The 21,958-nt window shown below is 35.3% G+C and overlaps 1 protein-coding gene across 1 annotated transcript; it reads left to right on the forward strand.

The window, feature by feature from the left end:
• Positions 1 to 1,916: 1,916 nt before the first annotated feature.
• LOC129893438 (cytochrome P450 CYP72A219-like) lies at positions 1,917 to 20,384 on the forward strand. The gene is made up of 5 exons (XM_055968967.1): positions 1,917 to 2,193; positions 15,187 to 15,407; positions 18,812 to 19,056; positions 19,161 to 19,545; positions 19,774 to 20,384. Exons 1-5 carry the CDS (start codon positions 1,917 to 1,919, stop codon positions 20,197 to 20,199), a joined length of 1,554 nt encoding a protein of 517 aa, XP_055824942.1. The 3' UTR covers positions 20,200 to 20,384.
• The last annotated feature ends 1,574 nt before the right edge of the window (positions 20,385 to 21,958 follow it).

The following is a 21,958-nucleotide window of genomic DNA, read 5'->3' on the forward strand; positions in this document are numbered from 1 at the left end:
CCATCAATTTTTCTGATGATATAGCTCAAAGGATCATCCCTTTTTTCTGTGACTCCATCAACAAAAATGGTATGTTTCTTTTATTCTTCTTTAAAACACTAACAATTTTATTATTATATATATGCAGTGTAATTTTTCTATAAAAAGGGTTCAGATGAATCCCTTTTCAGTATACATGAGTGGAGAGGGAAACTCTCAAGTAGGACAAATTCAGGTGAAATTTATGAATTTTAATAGGACCTTAAGTTCATAGATAATAATAATCGGATACACATTAAGACGTATATGTTACCTATTGATGCAAGTCAAGCCTTTATGTCTTGTGCATACAGAAAAATAAAGATCAGAGTAAAAATTGTTATAAACTTGCACATCTGTTTAAATAAGTTCAACCACTGGAAAAAAAAAAGGCATGGCTTTAATTTTTTTTCTCCCTCCATCCCTAATTAATAAGTGTTGCTTGATCAATAAAAATTATTTCAAATAAGTATCGCTTTAAAATTCAAAACAAAATATAGTAATTGTTTCCAACTACACCGTTGTACTAAAGAAATACTTCTTCCTAATAGTACTCGACTCTCAAGAAATATCTATAAATAGGGATAACTTAGTAATTTACTATATCTTTTATTTATTGGTTTTTTAATAAGCGTGAAATGAGTTAAATCAACACACTTATTTTGATACGGAGAAAGTATATTCGAAGTAATATTTTCAATATAGGAATTTGAGCCTTTGAGGAAGTCTAGCCATCGTGTTTTGGATGAATAAGAACAAATAAATCTATGAAAATGTTCATAATTACCCTTTACTTACCAGAAAAGTAAGGGTGATAATTTCAGCTCATATAAGATAAAGGAGTCCATTTAACTCATATTTACTTAAATTTGATCATTCATATTTTCTAAATGAGTAAATATGGGTTGATCTATTTTAAAAGCTCATACAAATTTATGGTCAAAGTGGCTAAAAATATGATAATCCATAATATACATATATATAAAAAGAACACTAGGGGTGGGAGTGGAGGAGTGCGTGTGGGAACGGAGGGGAGGGGGGCAAAATAAATTAACTTTTATTTTGAAATTTTTTGAAAAAAAATTGGGGGTGGGGCTGAAAAAAATTTAACTTTATTTTTTGAAACTTTTTTTAAAATTTGAGTGGGGTGGGGGTAGGGGGTCCAAGTGAGGGGGTGTTAGGGTGTGAAAAAATTTAACTTTTTTTATTTTTCTTTAAAAAAAAAGGGGTGGGGTGGGGGTAGGCAGTAGGGCGGAGGTGGGGAGAGGCGAAAAAATTTATTAATCTTTTTTGAAATCTATTTTAACAAAAAAAATGGTGGTGGGATGGGGGTAGGGGGACAGTGGGGGTGGGGGTGGGGGTGGGGGTGGGGGTGGGAGAGGGAGAGGTAGGGTGTGCAATTATTTTTTTTATATCTTTTTATTAAAACAATTGAGGTGGGATGGGGGATAGGGTAGAAAAAAATTAAATTTTTTTGTACGAAAACATAATGTTTTTCAAAAAACACAATAATTTAGAAGTGGGTGGGGGTAGTAGGGGTTGGGTATTAATAATTTAGCTTTGATTCGATGTTTTTGGCTTTAGGATATCAAAATGTGTTAGAACCATGTTACCCAAATACCAAATTCATAGTATATTGGTGGATAATAATCCAATTTATTTTGACTCAATTCATTCATATCTGATTCAATCCAACTATTTGTCACCAGAAAAGACTCATAAATACCTTCATGCCCCTTTTTCCATAGGTAAGGGCTATTTATGAGGCTTTTTCCCATAACGGGAATGGAAAATATAGTAGGCAAAGGAATTTATTTATTTTTACTATATTTATGGACAATAATTTTTGAAACTAAATATATAATGTAATTAGTATCTAAACAGCAGCTAAAGAATACATGGAGATTTCTTACAACATGATTATAGCAGCAATTTGTGTTGTAGTTTTATTGGTATATACATGGAAAGTGTTGAATTGGGCATGGTTAAAGCCAAAGAAACTAGAGAAACACTTAAGAGAGAGTGGTCTTAAGGGAAATCAATACAAATTACTCTATGGAGATTTGAAGGAACTCACAAATAAATTCAATGAAGCCAAATCAAAGCCCATCAATTTTTCTGATGATATAGCTCAAAGGATCATCCCTTTTTTCTGTGACTCCATCAACAAAAATGGTATGTTTCTTTTATTCTTCTTTAAAACACTAACAATTTTATTATTATATATATGCAGTGTAATTTTTCTAAAAACAAAAGTTTAAATGAGCTCCTTTTAGGAATACGAAGGGAATTCTCAAGTAGGGATAGATCCAAAATATGAAATTTATGAATTTTAATAGGGACCTTAAATTCATATATAATAATAACCGGATACACAATAAGACCTTTATGGTACGTATTGATTTTTTTAATACATCATATCATCATCATCATCTATTATTAAAAGTCAGAAGCTTGAAAATGTAATTTTTAATTATCATTTTACCCCGACATTAAATCATACATCTTATTGATTAAATATTTTAATATTATATTATATACTAGTTCTGGGAACGTTTATCTCAAAATACATCATATAAATTTTGTATTGCAAATGACATATTTTATCCCCTTCAAATCTATTGCTATTTACTAAAAAATCATTGTTTTTATGGTAGAAGATGCATGCATCTTTCTAATAAAAAGAATACATCCTTAATTATAAAATTGACTAAAAATGCATAAAGCAAAAATAACTAACTATTGTACAAATACAACAATAACAAAATAATAGAAAGTTGTATATAAAGCAAATGCTATATGCTAGACAAATGTATATAAAACAACACTCCACTGTAAATTTTCAATAATAATAACAAAACAATAGAAAGTTGTACAATAAAAACAAACAACAAACATAAATATTAAACAAAACAAATTAAAAGTGTCACGCCCCGGGAGGGTACCCTAGACGTAACCGGCACCCGAAGGCCATTTCTGACCTCCGAGCGAACCACTTGGTACAGTCGCTCATTCATTCAAGCACATTCTCTTAGCGGAAACTCAATTAAGGAAATACTTCTCATAATATAAGGGCCGAAGGCCAAACATTTCAATCCAACAAGAGTAGTAAATTAAGACTCATCAAAATAACAGTTCAATCTCCCCCACTCCAGTCTATGAAGCCTCTATTCAAGTCAAAAAGGTGTCAATGACAATCCCATGGCTACCGATAATCTAAATAAAGAAAAGACAATCAAAAGTTGTACAAGAAGGCCCAATATCCTCCGGGAACTAGGAGGACTCACCGACTGGCTGGGAGTGTAGTGGATCTTCAACGGAGCGCCGGTTGATGATCTCTTGTACCTGTCTCTGCATCATGAAACGATGCAGGCCAAATGGCGTCAGTACATGGAATGTACGAGCATGTAAAATGGCCGAATACAACGAACATCAAGAAGGAATCAATCAACTCGGGATCTCAACTCAAAAAGGATGACAACTCAATCAAATGTCCTAAGTCTAAACACGGATATGATCTAGACGGGACCAATCATATATAAATCAACTCAATCCGACTCACAGTACTATCAACACTTATTTGGGAGTTTCTCTTAACCGACAACCATCACTTATGAGCCAGTGAAAGTACAACAAACCGACGTTGTTGCCGCGTCCGCTCATACTTTGCCAGGGCATGAACGAGTCAACAAATCATGGATCCAATCCAACCAGGTCCTATAATGTCAGGACAACTCTCTCGGGGAAGCATCCGACTTTAATAGTTCCATCCCCCCTACGTTTGGCGATGCAGTTATTGGGTTCGAGTATGGACTATACTCTTGCCCAATTCGGTGCTCGATACTTCTCCCAAGACTCAATGCTCATAAAACTCCATCCAATCAATTCAATCAAATCACATCGACAAGTCTCATTACAACCTTGTCAACTCATCAACTCAATCACAATCAAATCTCAATCTCAATGCTCAATCTCGATCATATCTTCAAGGAAGTGTTAAAATGCATATATGTACATTATCTAGATATAAAATCAATCATTACCTCCATCCATTTGAGAAAAATCTTTATAACTCATCACATCTTCAAGACTTCAAATCGACATTCTTATAATAGGCGACATGTTTAAGAAGATAGTATACTTTATCAAATCTACATAATTAATAAGACCAACAAAACATATTTATCAACTCATTTCTTCATCATCTCATACTCATATAAGGGCTCATTTTAGGAACCTCTTAGCTCAACAACATTAACACATAAATAATTAAATAAGATGGGAACAATACTCATTCAAACATGTACCATACCAAGAAACTCCATTTTCATGGATATCTAACCTCAAAACAAGAATGGGCACATGGGTGGACTCAACCCATGTTTTGGATAGCCTTACATACCTTAGTGAAGACTTGGAGAAAACCTTGAGGTTGGGTCTTCAATGGAGGACTCTAATCTTGAAGCTTCTTGGACTCCTTTTTGGTTAGAAGTGGAGAAGAAGAGTAGAGAGAGAAACTAGGGTTTTAGAAAGAGGGAGAGGCTGAAGAAAATGATCCCAAAATACACAAGGATTGTGTATATATAAATTTGGGAAATTTCCCAAATTGCCCTTTCTCTAATTTCTGAAAATTAGGCAAAAACGCCCTTGGCGCGATAGTGGCACGTCGCGCCCTTACAGTGCCAAGGCCAATTACGCCTAAAACCTGCACAACTTTTAGTGGCGCATCGCGACAGGGACCAAACTACTGAGGCATGTTTCTGGCGCGATAGTGGTGCGTCGCGCCCTTACAGCGCCAAGCCTATTGTCCTAAATTCTGGGAATTTGGCCTGAAAAACCCTGCACACTTTTAGTGGCGTGTCGCGCCAGGGACCAAACTACTGAGGCATGTTTCTGGCGCGATAGTGGCGCGTCGCGCCCTTACAGCGCCAAGGCCATTTCCCCAGCAGTTGTAACCTAGGCCAAAATGAAATCCCTGTCGTGATAGCTCGTCTTCGGATCGTCATATCTATTGACTCCTAACTCCAAAATTTACTTTCTTGGTGGCGTTGGAAAGAAGACTCGACGACCTTTAATTTGATAGGTCGTGGGCCACCCGGATTGACGTCTTTCGAAAGATAGGGTCGTTAAAAGTCGACCCTTACATGAACTCGTCCTAAACTTAGCCACGACGGATATTTTGGACTTAGCTCGGTCCTAGAGGCCCTCAATGACCCCACATCACCTCCAACGCTCTTAAATTTACCAGGGACTCATCTCAACTCAAACACATACTTCGAAATAAATACGATGGGCCCCCACACGTATGCAAAGAAGGCCCGAATCTTAGGAAAATTTTTGAGGGGTGTTACAAAAAGAGACAAGAGAAGAGATCATAGAGATTTTCTCATATATTTTTTTCAATTGTTTTAAGTGTGTATAGTATTGTGTCAAATGTCACTATTTATAGAATGGATTGAGGAACAAAGCGAATTGTCATGAATATGATATTAAACTATTTGAGATCATGGATGAGAGGTGGGAGTAGAAATCATAATGAATATAATTAGTGGGAGTTACGTTTATTTATTTTTACCAAAAATCATTCGCACAAGAGTGTTCACCTCCCGTGTGATGGGGGGTTTGGCAAGACCTCTACCATATCCACTTTGCTTCGAATCAAAAAAGTACATAAGTTGGAGGGGGACATCAAACCTTACCTTCTTTTTTCATTTTAGAATACAAAAAATATTTTAATAGTGTTTATGATCAAAAAAGAATTTTAAGACATTAACCTCCTATGTGATGCATCCAAATAGAACACCTAAAATGTAACACAAAGAAGAAACAAGAGATGAAACGAATTATGGAGGATCGTAATGCCAGTAAGAGGCCTTACTTGGTCTTCTCTTGAAGGAAGGCAATTTAAGTTTATTCATTCTTAAAGGGCCCCCGACCTCAGCCGGAATTTTGGACTCCTGAAAGTAAATGATTGGCTCATGTATAGTAATAGTGTGCTTAGTAAGAGCATTTGCAACTTGATTTCCTTCCCTATAACAATGCTTTACTATTATGTTTGTTTGAACAATTCTATTCTTGATGTCTTCAATGATGTTGTGGGTTCTCCAAGGTGGTTTACAACTCCCATTAATCATTCAGACCACAATTTGAGAATCCAATTCTACCTCCAAAGCTTCAAATTGTTGATCGAGGCACCAAGAGATACCAATCAAAGCTGCTTGAGCTTCACTATAATTGCTAGTGTAGAATTGGGTAGGGTATGAGAAAGCCAGAATCATGTCCCCAATTCTATTTCTAACAATTTCTCTGGCTCCAACCTTATTTTGGTTTCTCATGGAACTCCGATCAGTATTGAGCTTTCAGTTATTGCTATTAGGTTTATTCCAGTGTATCATCCTGCTTGTGATGATTACTTTGATGTTTTCAGCCATAAGACATACTTTGCTCTAGTTTCAGGTGTAATCTATGAATCTAAACTTTCTTTCAATAGCTACTTTAACTTGAACAAGAATTTGATAGCATATTTTAGAAGTAGTAACTTTTTTCCTTTCATATCTCTATATACATCTGGCTTTTCAGATTTCCCAATATGTAATAATCGGGGTGATGAGAAAAATATATTTGTGGATGTTTTTTTGCAGTTTCCTCCACCACTTTCACATAATTGAGTTAACTGTGTTTCCTGTGATATTAAAACCAAGTGGCCTAGATATCTGGCACCAAATCTGCTTGGTCATGTCACTAACTGCAAACAAATGATCATTAGTTTCATTCTGGGAAATCCTGCAACAAGAACAACTAGGAGATGAATTTGTATTTACATTAAATCTGGACATTGAGGAATCAATAAGAAGTTTGTTCCTCAGGAGTCTCCACATAAGAAAGGTTATCTTAAAGGGGATTTCCTTTATCCATATATAATTGAAGATTGGAGGAGCAATATGTTTTTCCCTCAGATTTTCAAAGGCTGTTGAATAAGAGAAATATCCATTATTGCTCAATTTTCAAATAGCTTTGTCATTTTTATATCCATTGCCAATTGGAGTACCTCTGATTAAGTTCAAGGTTTCTATTAGAATGGGATATGGAATATGATTCAAGTCCCATTGATGGTTAGTGATATAGGCGTTAACCTTAACATTATCAGGTTTGGGATTTTGATTAATCATAGGAAAAAGAGAATTTACCTGAGTCCATTTATTCCACCAGAACATAATATTACCTGAGTTGATCTTTCATATGATGTGTTGTTCCATCTTGTCTTTCATGCAAAGCAAGTCCTTCCAAGCGGTAGAATCTTTAGGAGCAATTACCTTTGAGTTTGGATTACTCCTTTGGCAATACTTAGCTTTTAAAAAACGAGTCCAAAGAGAAGGTTTTGATCTCAATATCCACCATCTTTTAGCCGAGAAGATTTGACAGTTATCTTGTAAGGTTTTAAAACTCAAACCACCTTTTTTAGTAGGGAAACACATGATTTTCCATGAAGCCCAATAATAGCTATTTTTTTAATCTTTCTGTCCCCAAAAGAAATTAGCAAACTGCATTTGTATCTCTTTAATAACAGTGCTTGGAGGTAGAAGCAAAAATATGTAGAGTCTAAGATTGAAGAATATGCTTAATGATTATAATTTTACCTCTTGAAAAAAGTAACCTGCCCTGCCAACCTCCAATCATGTTAAGAATCTTTTTGGAAATATCATAAAAATAACAAATTTTCTTTGCACCACTATATATAGGACAACCTAAATAATTAAAGAGGAATGAGTATACCCAGTCCATCTTTTAATCCTCTTGTTAAGAAGATTGTCCGTCTTACAGTGGGTCAAAAATAACTTTTGTCCTTGTTAACCTCCTAGGTAGAAGCTAATTGGTAATTGTGCGAAAGTTTCATATATTTACATGGAGAGCTATTAGTGAAAATAAAATTTATGTAATTCACTTCACATTAACATAAACAGTAAATCTAAATGTAATTAAACATCTAATTAAATGCTAAATAGTAGAATAATATATTCATGATATATATCTATTTAAACAACACTGCTTCTATAATTTTAAACCACAATACAATGAACATACCCTCCAAATTATTGCATCACCATTAATGTATGAAACATAATGTAAATTCAGCAAATGGTATAAAAAAATAGACTACATTAGCTGAATTGTGTTATGTTATAAATAATTGAGGAGTTATCTGTATGATTATTTTTTTGTGAAGGACAAACATAACCATTCATATTTTCAATTGGAAGATGAATAAAACAAAAAAATTCATGAATTTACTCTAGCATGAAATTAATATAAAGAATTCATATTCAACAGATTTTATGGTGGTTGATTCATGTACTAATATGATGATTTACTATTTAATATTTAATTTATTAAATAGTTTATAACATTTAAATTTAATATAGGCATAAAACCGTAATTTAACTTTTGCCTAACATTCTTCCCACCTTTAGTAATATATGATATGATACTCTTTATAAACAACTTAATCCTACAAAAATTAATATATATACAAGTGAATAATTTAAGTTAGCATTCATCATTTGTAAATGCACATTATTAAATAGATGATGTTTGGAGTTCCAAAACAGTGAGACAATGCATAAATGTTTATCGACAAGCAAATTCTGCCAAAGATTTCAGAAATATGAGTTGTAGAAATCAGTTATTCTAAATTCAAACTTCCTCTTTAGATTAGAAACATTATTTCTTCCGATCCTATTTGATCCCAATATATTCGTCATAAATTGATTATCATTGATTTAGCCCATAAATTTTTTAGCTTTTTGTTTTTCATCTACTACATTATTGGATGCATACAAATATAACTATATAAGTAACTAAACATTATTTCTTGTGCAGGAGAAGTAAATAATTAGTAATAAGATACATTGCTATTGACTTTGAAATATGAAAGGATCAAATGAAACTGTTATTTGCATTATTTACTTTTTTTGGTTGTTGATAAATTCTATGAGATGATAATCTATATATGTGATTGTTAATCATTGTTATCGCTCTTATTGTTTGACACTACTACTCTCCCCAGTCTATCTCTGAAAAAAAGAAAAAAGAAAGAGAAAAAATTACAAGAAAGAAAATGAAAGATTCTATATACGTGTAAATGTAGTTATTTTTGTTTTATTCTCTCTACCTTTCTCTATTTAAGCACTTTGAATTTATAGTAGAAAATGATGAAAGCAACTTTAGAGTTTTTATTTCAAAATATGTAATATAACGGCAAGAAGAATTCATATTGGTTGAGTGTATTTTTTTTTTTTTAATAAAACATATTGGTGGAGTGTCTTTATTTTTTTAATTGCTTTTTGAGGATATATTTGAGTCAACTTATTGTGTTTGAGTTGTTTCTTTTTAAAAACATCATAACTTTTTCCCTGGTGTTTAAATTTTATATAATAGTAGGAGACAAATATGCAACACACGTTTTCAAAACTAGTATATTACATAAGATTTCAAAAAAATGCTATTTGGTTCACATGAACCAGTATGCTCCGCCCTTGTAAAGATTTAGAGAATGAGAAGCTGAAGATTTTCTGTGTATTCTTCATCAAAATATACATGTACTTATATACAAGTTTCTACAACCAATTGTAATATAGACAAAGAAAAATGGGTTGGTTTTGTCATATTCTAACTTGTCATTACTTTATTTTATTTACCCATAACTATATGGGCATAGTCATATTTTAATTTGGTTGTGTTGTATGGACTGGATGAGTCCATTTGTAGGGACAGGATGAGGCCACGTGGGGGAGCATCATATCATCAGAAGAAGCTGAAGAGCTTCCGTCTTCTTCTTCACTCTTCTTCTTCTTCACTCTTCTTCTCATTTTTTCTTCTTCACTTCTCTTCTTTATTTTTCGTTTGCTGTCTCCTTTCTCTCCTTTCTCCAACATCCCCCCTCAAGTTGGAGGGGAGATTCATGACCCCCAACTTGTGTAGGAGCGCACGATGAGAAACCCCAGAGAGGGGTTTGGTGAATAGATCGGCAAGTTGATCCTTAGAGGGTACAAAGGAAAGAGTAATCAGCCCGGATTGAAATTGTTGGCGCACAAAATGACAGTCCAAGTCAACATGTTTGGTGCGTTCGTGGAAGACTGGGTTTCGAGCGATATGGATGGCAGCTTGACTATCAGAGTGCAGCGGAATTGGGAGCGAAATTGGAGCAGAAAGGTCCTCAAGAAGACGAACCAACCAAGTGAGTTCAGCGACAACACGGCGCATGGACCGATATTCTGCTTCTGCGGAGGACAAGGATATGGAGGCTTGTTTCTTCGATTTCCAAGAGATGGGGGCACCTCCGAGGGTAATGAAAAATCCACTGACGGATCTACGAGAATCCTTACATGAAGCCCAGTCCGCATCGCAAAAAGCCAGTAAAGAAAAGGATGAAGTGGAAGATAGTAGTATGCCTTGACCCGGATCTGAGCTCAGATATCGTAAAACTCGTAAAGCAGCCGAGAAATGTGATAAACATGGTCGTTGCATGTATTGACTCAGAGCAAGAACAGCAAATGACAAATCGGGGCGAGTGTTGGTCAAATAATTCAGCTTGCCTATCAAGTGTCGATAAAGGGTGGGGTTATCCAAGCGAGGGCTATCATCTGCGCGAAGCTTGGAGGAGGGATCCAGTGGAGAATGAACTGCAGGCAGATGAGAGACATTGAAGTCATGAAGCAGATCCATGGCAAATTTGCGTTGATTGACAATGAAGCCATGGTCTTCGCGTAAAATTTCCATGCCAAGGAAGTGGTGAATTTCTCCCAGGTTCTTAATTTTGAATTCTGAATTGAGGAAGCATTTGATATTCTCGAGTTCATGCAGATCATCTCCTGTGAGAAGAATATCGTCGACATACACTGCTAGGATGGAAATTAGTGGCCCAGTGTGTTTAAAAAAGAGGGAGTAATCGTTGAAAGAAGAGGAATAACCTTTGAAAGCCAAAGCTCCTGCAAGCCGAGCATACCACTGCCGTGAAGCTTGCTTTAAACCATATAGAGACCTTTTCAGAAGACAGACATGGTTAGGGCTAGGAGGTGTCAGCCCTGGGGGAAATTTCATAAAGACCTCTTCTTGGAGGTCACCATGCAAGAACGCATTGTTGACATCTAGTTGTGAAACAGACCACCTCCTCTTAGCAGCAATGGTAAGTAGGCACCGTATAGTGGTCATTTTCACAACAGGTGAGAATGTCTCTCCATAATCTATACCTTCCCTTTGTATATCCCCCCTCACAACTAGTCGTGCCTTTAATCTTTCAATACTACCATCAGAGAGATGCTTTATCTTGTATACCCATTTGCAGGGTAAAGCTCTTTTTCCTTTGGGTAGCAAGACAACATCCCAGGTTTGATTGGTCTCCAAGGCCTGAATCTCTGAGTTCATGGCTTCCTTCCATTCTGGATGTTGAGAAGCCTGGTGAAAGCAGCTAGGCTCAGTGACATTGGAAAGGGAATGGAGTAGTTGCTGATTATTGAGGGATAAGGAGGAGAAGGCATATCTCTTAGCCTTAGGAGAGTGATCAAAGAAAGTTGTCCATGGGTCAGTGAGTATCACAGTATTGCAAATGTAGTCTGTTAGATATGCAGGCTCATGAGATATTCTACCAGACCTTCTTGGTAGAACTGTTACAGGGACAGGAGGGGAAGTATCTGATGTAGTAGAGCTTGGATAAGCATGTTCAAGTTGTGGTGATATAGGTTGCTGAGAGGGACTCAGTGACAGATTAGGAAGTGTAGATTCAGGATGTGGACTATAACCAGAGGCAATATGTGGGGATTCTGAGGGTGTGACTGGGTAGGAACAATCATTTACAGGTTGAGTTGAGTGATTGTGGAGTGATAAATCAGAATAATTATCTGAGGAAGAGGGGGAGTTGAAAAAAATAGGTGTGTGTGAGTTCTTAGATGAGGTGAAAGGAAAATGTGATTCATGGAATCTCACATCCCTAGATACAAACACTTTCCTTTTATCAAGAGACAACAATTTATATCCTTTCTGTTGTGGAGGATATCCTAGTAAAATACAAGCAGTAGCCTTTTCATCAAACTTGTTTCTTCCCTGTGCCAGGGTGGAAGCATAGCACAGACACCCAAAGTTCCTCAAATGATCATAGGTTGGTTTCTGTTTAAGCAATATTTCATAAGGTGTAACTCCCTTTAGAACACTAGATGGCAGCCTATTGATGATGTGAGTAGCAGTTAAGATGGATTCTCCCCAGTAACACATAGGTAATTTGGATTGAAACATCAGTCCTCTTGCAATCTCCAATAGGTGTCTATGTTTTCTCTCAACAGTTCCATTTTGTTGAGGTGTAGCTACACATGACAATTGATGCAAAATCCCCTGAGAAGCAAGAAATGCTGATTCTTGTGTGCCTTTCCCCAATTCCAAAGCATTATCAGACCTGATCATCTTAACCTTTACATTGAATTGTCTTTCTACCATAGATAGAAAACTTTTCAGTACAGGAAAAGCATTACTCTTAGTACTCAGCAAGAATGTCCATGTACCTCTACTGAAATCATCCACTATGGTGAGGAAGAACCTGAAACCATTGTAAGTATTACACTTGTATGGTCCCCAAGTATCTATATGAATAAGGTCAAAAATGTGCTTGGATTTTATGCTGCTGGTAGGAAAAGGTTGTCTAGTTTGCTTAGCTCTAGGACAAATGTCACAAATAAAATTGGAGTTGGATACATTAGGGAGAAAACTTAAATGTTTCATTGCTGAAAATGGGATATGCCCCAACCTGACATGCCAGAGCTTTACATTAGGTACAGCATTAAGATAGACTGAATCAAAATCTGGAACTGAGATGGGATTTCTTCCTTTTGGGATTGAAAATACATCATTTGAATTGAAAACATTGCTACACTTGTCACTATTAGAATTCAACAAATAGAGACCCTCTCTAACTTCACCAAAAACTTGAGGACTCTTCACTGAAAGGTCCTGCAAGAAACATCTATTAGCAGTGAACAGGACATCATATTGAAACTGGACACAAAACTTGTGAATTGACAGTAAATTGTACTTAAAGTCTGGCACAAATAACACATCACTTATGACATGTCCTGGCAGGATGGAGATGCTGCCAATATGGGTCACACTTACCTTGAAAGAATTAGGTAAATTAATGTTCAAAGGCACAGGGAGAGGTTTTAGAAACAAAAAGGAGTTGGGATCAAAACACATGTGTTCTGAAGCTCCTGAATCAATTATCCAGGAATTCTGTTTAAGGTTACTGAATACAGAATTTGAGTATTTAAGAATGGTACCGGCTACTGCATTTGCATTGATTCCTGTGTTTGTCAATTTGCTTTGCTTGTACATTTCCATCATCTCTGCAATCTGTTGTTTGCTACACTGTTTTTCAAAATCTCCATCATTTACTGCAAAATCTGCTCTCCCAATGTCTTCATTTTTCTGCTGAGTTAAACTTGCATTTGCTTTAACCTGAGGCTGATAGTTCCTGGAGTTAGTGAACTCAAAGTCTGCAGGAAACCCATGCAGCCTGTAGCAATCATCATGCAGATGTCCTGTTTTCCCACAATAAGTGCATGACAGGTTTGGATCATACCTCTTCTTACCCTTAAACTTATTTTGTGGGTTCTCAGATCTCTGGTTTTGGTTTGGGTTACCATACTTCTGATATCTGTTTGTTCCTTTCATTGGTTGATATCTGAGCCTCTGTGCATACCTCCCCTGTCCATTAGCCATAAATGCTGCAAACTCAGCAATTAATTTGTTGTTTGCCTGGTTTGCTTGGCCTACTGCCATAAATGATCCAGAATCAGAAGTGACACTAGTGTTTGCATATACTTCCCTTTGGTTCTCATCCTGCAAGAGTAAGGAATATGCAACATCTATTCCAGGTAATGGATTCATCATAAGTATGTTTCCCCTTGCCTGAGTATATATATCATTCAGTCCCATCAGAAATTGAATCAATCTTTGATCTTCCAGTGATTTTGTTAACTTTGCTTTCCCATTACAGGTGCATTCACATGAGCAACATGCAATCGCATTCATCCCATCTAATTCATCCCATAATCTCTTAACCTTGGTGAAATAACCTGCAATGTCACTATTGCCTTGTACTAATCCTGTTAATTCCTTTTGCAGATGATAGAGTTTGGCACCATTTGATTTGCCAAATCTCTGCTCAAGGCTGTCCCAAAGTTCTTTTGCAGTTTTGGAACTCATTACACTATCTGCAATATCCTTAGATAATGCATTTGATATCCAACATATAATCATGTCATTGACACAATTCCATTGCTCAAAATCTGCAGATCTTAGGTCTGGAACCTTGCAAGTTCCATTGATAAAACCAAGTTTTCTTTTAGCTGATAGAGATAGAAGGATAGATCTTCTCCAACCTGGGTATCCTCTTCCATCAAAAACACTGTTGACTAGAATCATACCAGGTGAATCTGAATTGCTTAAGTAGTAGGGATGGTTGTTTTCATATATGATTCCTTTTTCACCACTGTCTGATTTGATTTCAGTTGTTTCAGGCATTTTGGGATTTTAAAGATGACTTTGATGCTTTGACACAGATTTGGATAGAGCTTAGAGGTGCTCTGATACCATGTAAAGATTTAGAGAATGAGAAGCTGAAGATTTTCTGTGTATTCTTCATCAAAATATACATGTACTTATATACAAGTTTCTACAACCAATTGTAATATAGACAAAGAAAAATGGGTTGGTTTTGTCATATTCTAACTTGTCATTACTTTATTTTATTTACCCATAACTATATGGGCATAGTCATATTTTAATTTGGTTGTGTTGTATGGACTGGATGAGTCCATTTGTAGGGACAGGATGAGGCCACGTGGGGGAGCATCATATCATCAGAAGAAGCTGAAGAGCTTCCGTCTTCTTCTTCACTCTTCTTCTTCTTCACTCTTCTTCTCATTTTTTCTTCTTCACTTCTCTTCTTTATTTTTCGTTTGCTGTCTCCTTTCTCTCCTTTCTCCAACAGCCCTTGCTCTCAAGACTAGAGTTAACTCAGTGTCTCCACCACTGCCCAAATTAGTCTTCTGCTTCTTAATTTCTATCAAATTTGAGTATATATTTATGTCTTCTATTCTCTAATTAAAAATGGAATACTGGCAGGTAAAAGTTCTTTTGTATGGCTAGGCCCATATCCAGTACTGTTGATCACAGATCCTAAACATGTAAAGGAGATTTTCACAAACTATTATGTGTACCAAAAGCAAAGTCATCCCAATCCATTAGGCAAGTTATTTGTTCAAGGTCTTGTGTTGCTTGAGGAAGACAAATGGGCCAAACACAGAAAAATCATCAATCCTGCTTTCCATGTTGAGAAGTTAAAGGTTAGATTCACTTCATATTCTTATTACTACTAAATTTAGCAAACATTGGTAAATTTTCATGCCTTGGACTTAAGAGAGCATATTGAAATGTCTTAACATTATGAAGTTGGTCCGTTTATATCAACGTGTGCAGTAACAAATAACGTCAAGAATTCTAAGAAAGAGATTTAAAACAATGCAAGCATGTCATACCTGAGATTTGAACCTGAAATCTAAAGCAACTTTTGAACCACCTTTTATGACTATTGTCATGTCCCGGGAGGGTAACCTGTTGGGTTTTAAAGGTGTGAATGGAAAATGAAAGGTTGTGACTTTCCGAAAGGTTATGACTTTTTCAAAAAAGTTGTGACTTTTTTAAAGAGTTGCGACTTTTTTGAAAGGTTAAAAGGTTGTGACTTTTGAGAAGGATTGTGTCTGTTCCAATAAGCCACAATAAGCCCACACTACCCTTTGTTGTCTATAAATAGAGGATTTTCCTCTCATTTTTAAACATAAAAATTTCTCCTTCTTCTGCATATATATTTTCTTTCAAAAAAAGTTGAATCTTGTGTAATTTTGTTGCTGACTTTTGAGTTCGCTAAAATTATTGAAGTTTGAGGTACCGCTACTTCTTTAATAGTTTATCCATTTTATCTTGGGAGGAAATAATCCATAACCTCGGGTACAATGAGGGGATTAAATTCCTTAAGGACACACAGTGAATCTATGGACTCGATACTATTTTTTTTTATTTTCATCTTTATAGTTTCTGGTTTACTAATCTTAATACAGCAGGAATAACATAACCTAGACGTGACCGGCACTCGAAGACCATTGCTGGTCCCCAAGAGAACCACTTGGTCCAATCACACATCCGTTCATTCAATCAGTGGAAGACTTAAAATAAGTAGATAATTAGATGGGCAATTCCAATTAACAATCTAGCTCAAGGAACAAAGGTCATGGGCCAACAAATCAAACTCCAATCTATGTCATTAAAATAGTTGGACAAGAATAATTCAAGGAAATAAAATACTCAATCAACCCATTACTATCTAGTCTATGAATCCCCTATCACTACTATTTAATTTGTGCCAATGACAAGCTCATGGCTACCTCAAATTAGAATAAAAATACTAAACTCAACGCAAAAATAACATAAGTGGTATCCTCCGAATATAGGGGAGCACTCACCAATAAGCTGAGTGTGAACAGAACATCGACGGTGCGCCTATTGATGATCTATTAAACCTGTCTCTGCATCATGAAATGATGTAGGTACAAATGAACATCAGTACGTGGAATGTACGAGAATGTGAAATGGCATAATGAAACATGTATCAAAATCTCAACTCAGAAGAAAGAACAACTCAATTAAGATGTCCTAAGTCTAAACAAGAATATGATTTAAACAAGACCAATCATAAACAATCCAATCTAATCCATTTCAATCTTACTCAGAGTACTATCAAGTCCTATATGGAAGTTTGTCTTATCCGACAACTGTCATTTATGAGCCAGTGATAGTACAACAAACCGACGTTGTTGCCACGTCCGTTCATACCTTGCCAGGGTAGGAACGAATCAACAATCATGGATCCATAACCAATCAAGTCCTATCATGTTATGACAGTAATTTGGAAAATATCTGACTTTAACGTTTCAATCCTATCCAACGTTTGGCGACGTAGTTATTGGGTCCGAGTTATTACTTACTCTTACCCAATTCGGTGTTCGATACTCCTCCCAAGACTCAATGCTCATAAAACTCTATCCAATCAGTTCAATCTAGTCATTTTGACAAGTCTCATTTGGACCCTTATCAAATCAGTCCTTTCAACCAATCAATTACCCAATCATTCTCAAATCATTTAGTTATGAGGGGTTTTAGACAATTGTTTATGACAACATCTAAGACTATCAATTCGTCAATACTATCATCATCCTCACATTCCAATCATAATCATGCATTCACAGTTCAAGGCTCTAAATTAAATCCTTAATCATGATGCTCTTTCAAATCAACTCAATCAAATCCACTCATTTAAATTAAATACTCAATTGTTTTAAATCTCTTTAAGAACATGCAATCTTGACTCAAAATAATACATAGAGAAATCACGATCACAACATAGTTATAATCTTAAATACTCTTTCCAATTCAACTCGGGCTCTGCTCATGCTCAAATCATCAAATTCTTTCAGAAAAATATATTTTTAAAATCAATCATAACTTATTAAAACTTTGTTTCAAAACCATCATTTATGCTCAAAATATTCATGTTCAAAATAATGAAAACTTTCAAAGACTCGTCAGACTCAACTCATGTAAAATCAACACTTAAAATCAAATATAATCCTCAGTTAGAGTTCATGTGACTGAAGACATGAACATGCATCCAAATCAAATACTCAACCTATGAACAACATCAATACGTATTTAAATAAGTACAAGAAATCCAAAAAGACAATAGATAACTCAAGAATTCAATTCAAAGAACTCGAAAACTCTAACTCAACTCAACTCGAATCAATAAAGATGAAGGGGCACGTGAATGAACTGAGTCCAACGTTGTGTTAGCCTTACATACCTGAAAATCGAAGGAAATCAAGACTTGAAGAAATGTCTTGAAACCTAGCTCTTCTTCTTCTCTCTAATCTCTTCTCTCCAAGGATACCCCTAGGAGGTGGATTTTTAGTCTCAAAACGTAATAGGTTAGGTTTGGGAAGGGTGAGGAAAAGTACGGAATTCCCTTCTTCAAAAGAAAATCTGAAAAAAGGGTCTAGGACCCTGCAGGCGCTATAGTGGCACGTTGCACCAAAGCCTAAACTACTACGGCTAGTTTTGGGCGCGTTAGTGGTGCGCCGCGCCAAGCTCCCATACTGCTGCAGAGGTATTCTTTGGTAAATCAATCATAACCTTTTACTCAGAACTTGAAATGAGACAAACTCGATGGCGTTGGAAAGAGGATTCAAAGACCTTTAATTTTATAGGTCATGGGACATCTATCTCTTAATATTCTGAAAGTTATGGTCATTTGAAGTTGACTCTTATACAGACTCATCCAAAAACTTAGCCGATAGAAATTATTTGGACTTGGCTTGATGTTAGAGATGCCTCATGAACCTAAATCACATCTAATACCCTTCAAATACTTAGGAATTGATTCTAACCCATATATACAATTACATCATTCAATTTGAGCCTATACGCATATGAAGAATGGTTCGACTCTTGACAAAAAAATTTGGGGTGTTACAACTACACTACCTTATGTCGAAGGGAGTCAAAAGTTTATATCTTAATGCCCCAAAACTATTGTTTTTGCCCTATTCCCGCAGTTAATTGAAACCCCTTCAAGACATGTAGCTCTGCCACTGATAATTAGTACTGGTTTTTGCGGTTAATTTGTTTTTTTTTTCAGCATATGTTACCAGCATTTTTTCTCAGTTTTAGTGAAATGATAAGCAAATGGGAGGAGATTGTTCCAAATGAAACATCATTCGAGCTGGATGTATGGCCAGACCTTCAACTAATGACTGGTGAAGTCATTTCTCGAACTGCATTTGGGAGTAGCTATGAAGAAGGGAGAATAGTATTTGAACTTCAGCAAGAACAAGCTGAGTATGTAATAGACCTTAGTCGTAAAATTTATATACCAGGATCAAGGTATAACAATTTATTTGCGACATTTCTACATAATATGGAAATCACATGTTTATTACTTTCTACTAAAAAGACTTTTCTTGTTTGCATTTAAATTTGTTTGTTAGGTTCTTGCCTACTAAAAGGAGCAAAAGAATGCTGGAAATCGAAAAGCAAGTCCAAACAACGATTAGGCGTATCATTGACAAAAGATTGAGGGAAATGGAAGCAGGGGAGACGAATAAAGATGACTTATTAGGCATATTACTTGAATCCAATATGAAAGAAATTGAACAACACGGAAGCAAAGATTTTGGAATGACAACAAATGAAGTGATTGAAGAGTGCAAGTTATTCTATCTTGCTGGACAAGAGACCACTTCAGTGTTGCTCGTCTGGACAATGATTTTGTTGTGCCTACATCCAGAATGGCAAGTACGTGCTAGAGATGAGGTTTTGCAGATCTTCGGAAATGAAAAACCAGATTTAGAAGGACTAAGTCGCCTCAAAATTGTAAGTACTTTCCACAAAAAATTTAAAATAGCTAGCTAGCTGCATAGATCAAAATTCAAATTAAGATGAATAACACTATAAAACAAGTAGCTGTTAAATCGTGTTGTCCATGCGAGATGAGATAGATCACATCTTCTATATATCATCCTATTTCAATCTCAGATTCTGAGACTGAAATATCTCGTAAAGGCATGACCTCTGATTTATACATTATATTATTTTCCTTAGGTGACAATGATCTTGTACGAGACGTTAAGGCTATTCCCCCCATTACCAGTATTTAGTAGAAGGAACAAAGAAGAAGTGAAATTAGGGGAGCTGCATCTACCAGTTGGAGTGCTACTTCTTATGCCCACAATCTTAATTCATTATGACAAGGAAATATGGGGTGAAGACGCAAAGGAATTCAAACCAGAAAGATTCAGTGAAGGAGTGGCAAAGGCAACAAAAGGACACGCCTCGTTTATTCCATTTGGCGGGGGACCTCGAATTTGCATTGGACAAAACTTTTCAATGATAGAAGGTAAAATGGCATTAGCAATGATACTACAAAAATTCTCCTTCCAACTCTCTCCATCTTATACTCATGCTCCATTTGCAACAATTACTATTCATCCACAGTACGGTGCTCCTCTGCTTATGCGCAAACTTTGAAATGGATGTTGCTCATATTTAAGAAAGAGAAACTTACGTAAATGACTATATCACTCTTTTCCTATTTCAAACATCCTAGTATTGAAATGTTGTTCACTTTTTTTGTGTTGGACCGGTCACTTTTGGGCCGGCCTTTTGTTGGATCCATTTGCTTCTAATAAAGGGAAAAGAGCTGTTAGATTAAAGGGAAATTTACATAGAAACACTATGAAAAAAAATATTTACCATTTATAGCAATAATGATTTTTTTTTCACTAAATACTTTATTAAAAAGTGTTCACCCAATTAATTTTTTGAAGATTGATTAAATTGACATGTTTTAACCGAATAAATATTTAACAAATAAAAGCTTCAAAAGAATTGACATTTAATAGTCATACATGTACTATGCATAATTGGAATTGGTAACGTTTAAAATTCTTTGCCAAAAAATTAAGTTCATTAAATTTATACAATTCGATAAATTTGGTATACATTAGACTATTATTTTCAACTGTTAGCTTCTCCATGTTTTGGACATAATGATTATAATTGGTGATATGAAGAATTAATGTTGTTTTTGATGGAAAAAGTTTTTAAAATAATGATTACTATTCAATATTTAATTAATAAGATATTTAATTAAGTTTTGGTTTAGTTTAGAGGCAAAATTGTAATCCAACTTAGGATATGAACTTTCCACTTTTAGTATGATATAATGACTTCATGTTAGCTCAACGAACTTTTGTCAACTCATAGTTTAGATATGAATTCGCAAGTTTAGGAGGTTTCCAAATATCTATTCACTCTATTAGGTATTCCCCATTCATCAAAGATTGTTTTTTTTTGTTATAGCATGTGCAACAATTCATAAGCAGATAATCATGTAACATTAAGATGTCAAATTTTCGTTTATTTTGACAACAAAAATAGCGATTATTATTTTTCTCAACAAATTTAGAGATCCCAAGTAATGTTACAATTTATTACTAACAATTAATTTGCAATTGTTGGGCACTTTCCTCCTCATTAAGGTTCAGGTCCAGTCTTGTACTGAATGGGATGTGCCATAAATTCCAAAGTCCAAGTCAATTGTTGTTCCACTCTACACATATCTTAATTTTTGCCCACTCAATACATAGGGGGACCTCAAAGAAATTTCTTTAATGTGCTATTTTTTTTTTCAAACTTTAATTGACTATGGGTGTGTTTGCGTGTTTGGAACGAAGGAAAATGGTTTTTGGAAAAAAAATGGGGCTTGGCTCTATCTTTCCACTGATGTAACCATTTTGATCATTTCCGAGTTATAACTTTATGTTAAAATTGACAAGATTCTAGATACTCTTAATGTAACAACTTGGTAGGTGAAAGTTAGATGAAAGTTTGGTAATCTTGGTAGGTGAAAGTTTGGTAAACTTTGATATCTTAACAAAATGTGATGTCATGGATGACAACAAGAATTTATTCTTATAAATTGGTAGCTCTTGATTCATTTGAAACACACCTAAAAAATATTTCTCTCTTGTCTTCTCATATTCTAAGGCATTTGCAAAATACATTAGAAGAGTAGAGAATTGATAAAACAATTCTCTTAGTTGTATTTGGGATCTCTCCCCTTTCTTTGTTAATATAAAGATAGTTGTTCTCTGGTGGACATAGGATTATTCTGATCCGAACCACGTTAAATATTGTTGTTCTTCCTTGTTTTTTTATATTTTCACGTTTCCGCTAACTTTCAATATTATTCAACCTTGCAGGAAAGTACATAGTTTGTGTGTGA

Source organism: Solanum dulcamara, chromosome 6 (genome assembly GCF_947179165.1).
Source record: "Solanum dulcamara chromosome 6, daSolDulc1.2, whole genome shotgun sequence".
NCBI classification, from domain to species: Eukaryota; Viridiplantae; Streptophyta; class Magnoliopsida; order Solanales; family Solanaceae; genus Solanum; species Solanum dulcamara.

Excerpts from the sequence above, each read along its gene's own strand:
- LOC129893438 (XM_055968967.1), top strand. The coding sequence starts at position 1,917 with ATGGAGATTTCTTACAACATGATTATAGCAGCAATTTGTGTTGTAGTT. Across the intron at positions 15,408-18,811 it reads TCCATGTTGAGAAGTTAAAG|CATATGTTACCAGCATTTTT; the intron begins GTTAGATTCACT and ends TTTTTTTTTCAG. Across the intron at positions 19,546-19,773 it reads GACTAAGTCGCCTCAAAATT|GTGACAATGATCTTGTACGA; the intron begins GTAAGTACTTTC and ends TATTTTCCTTAG.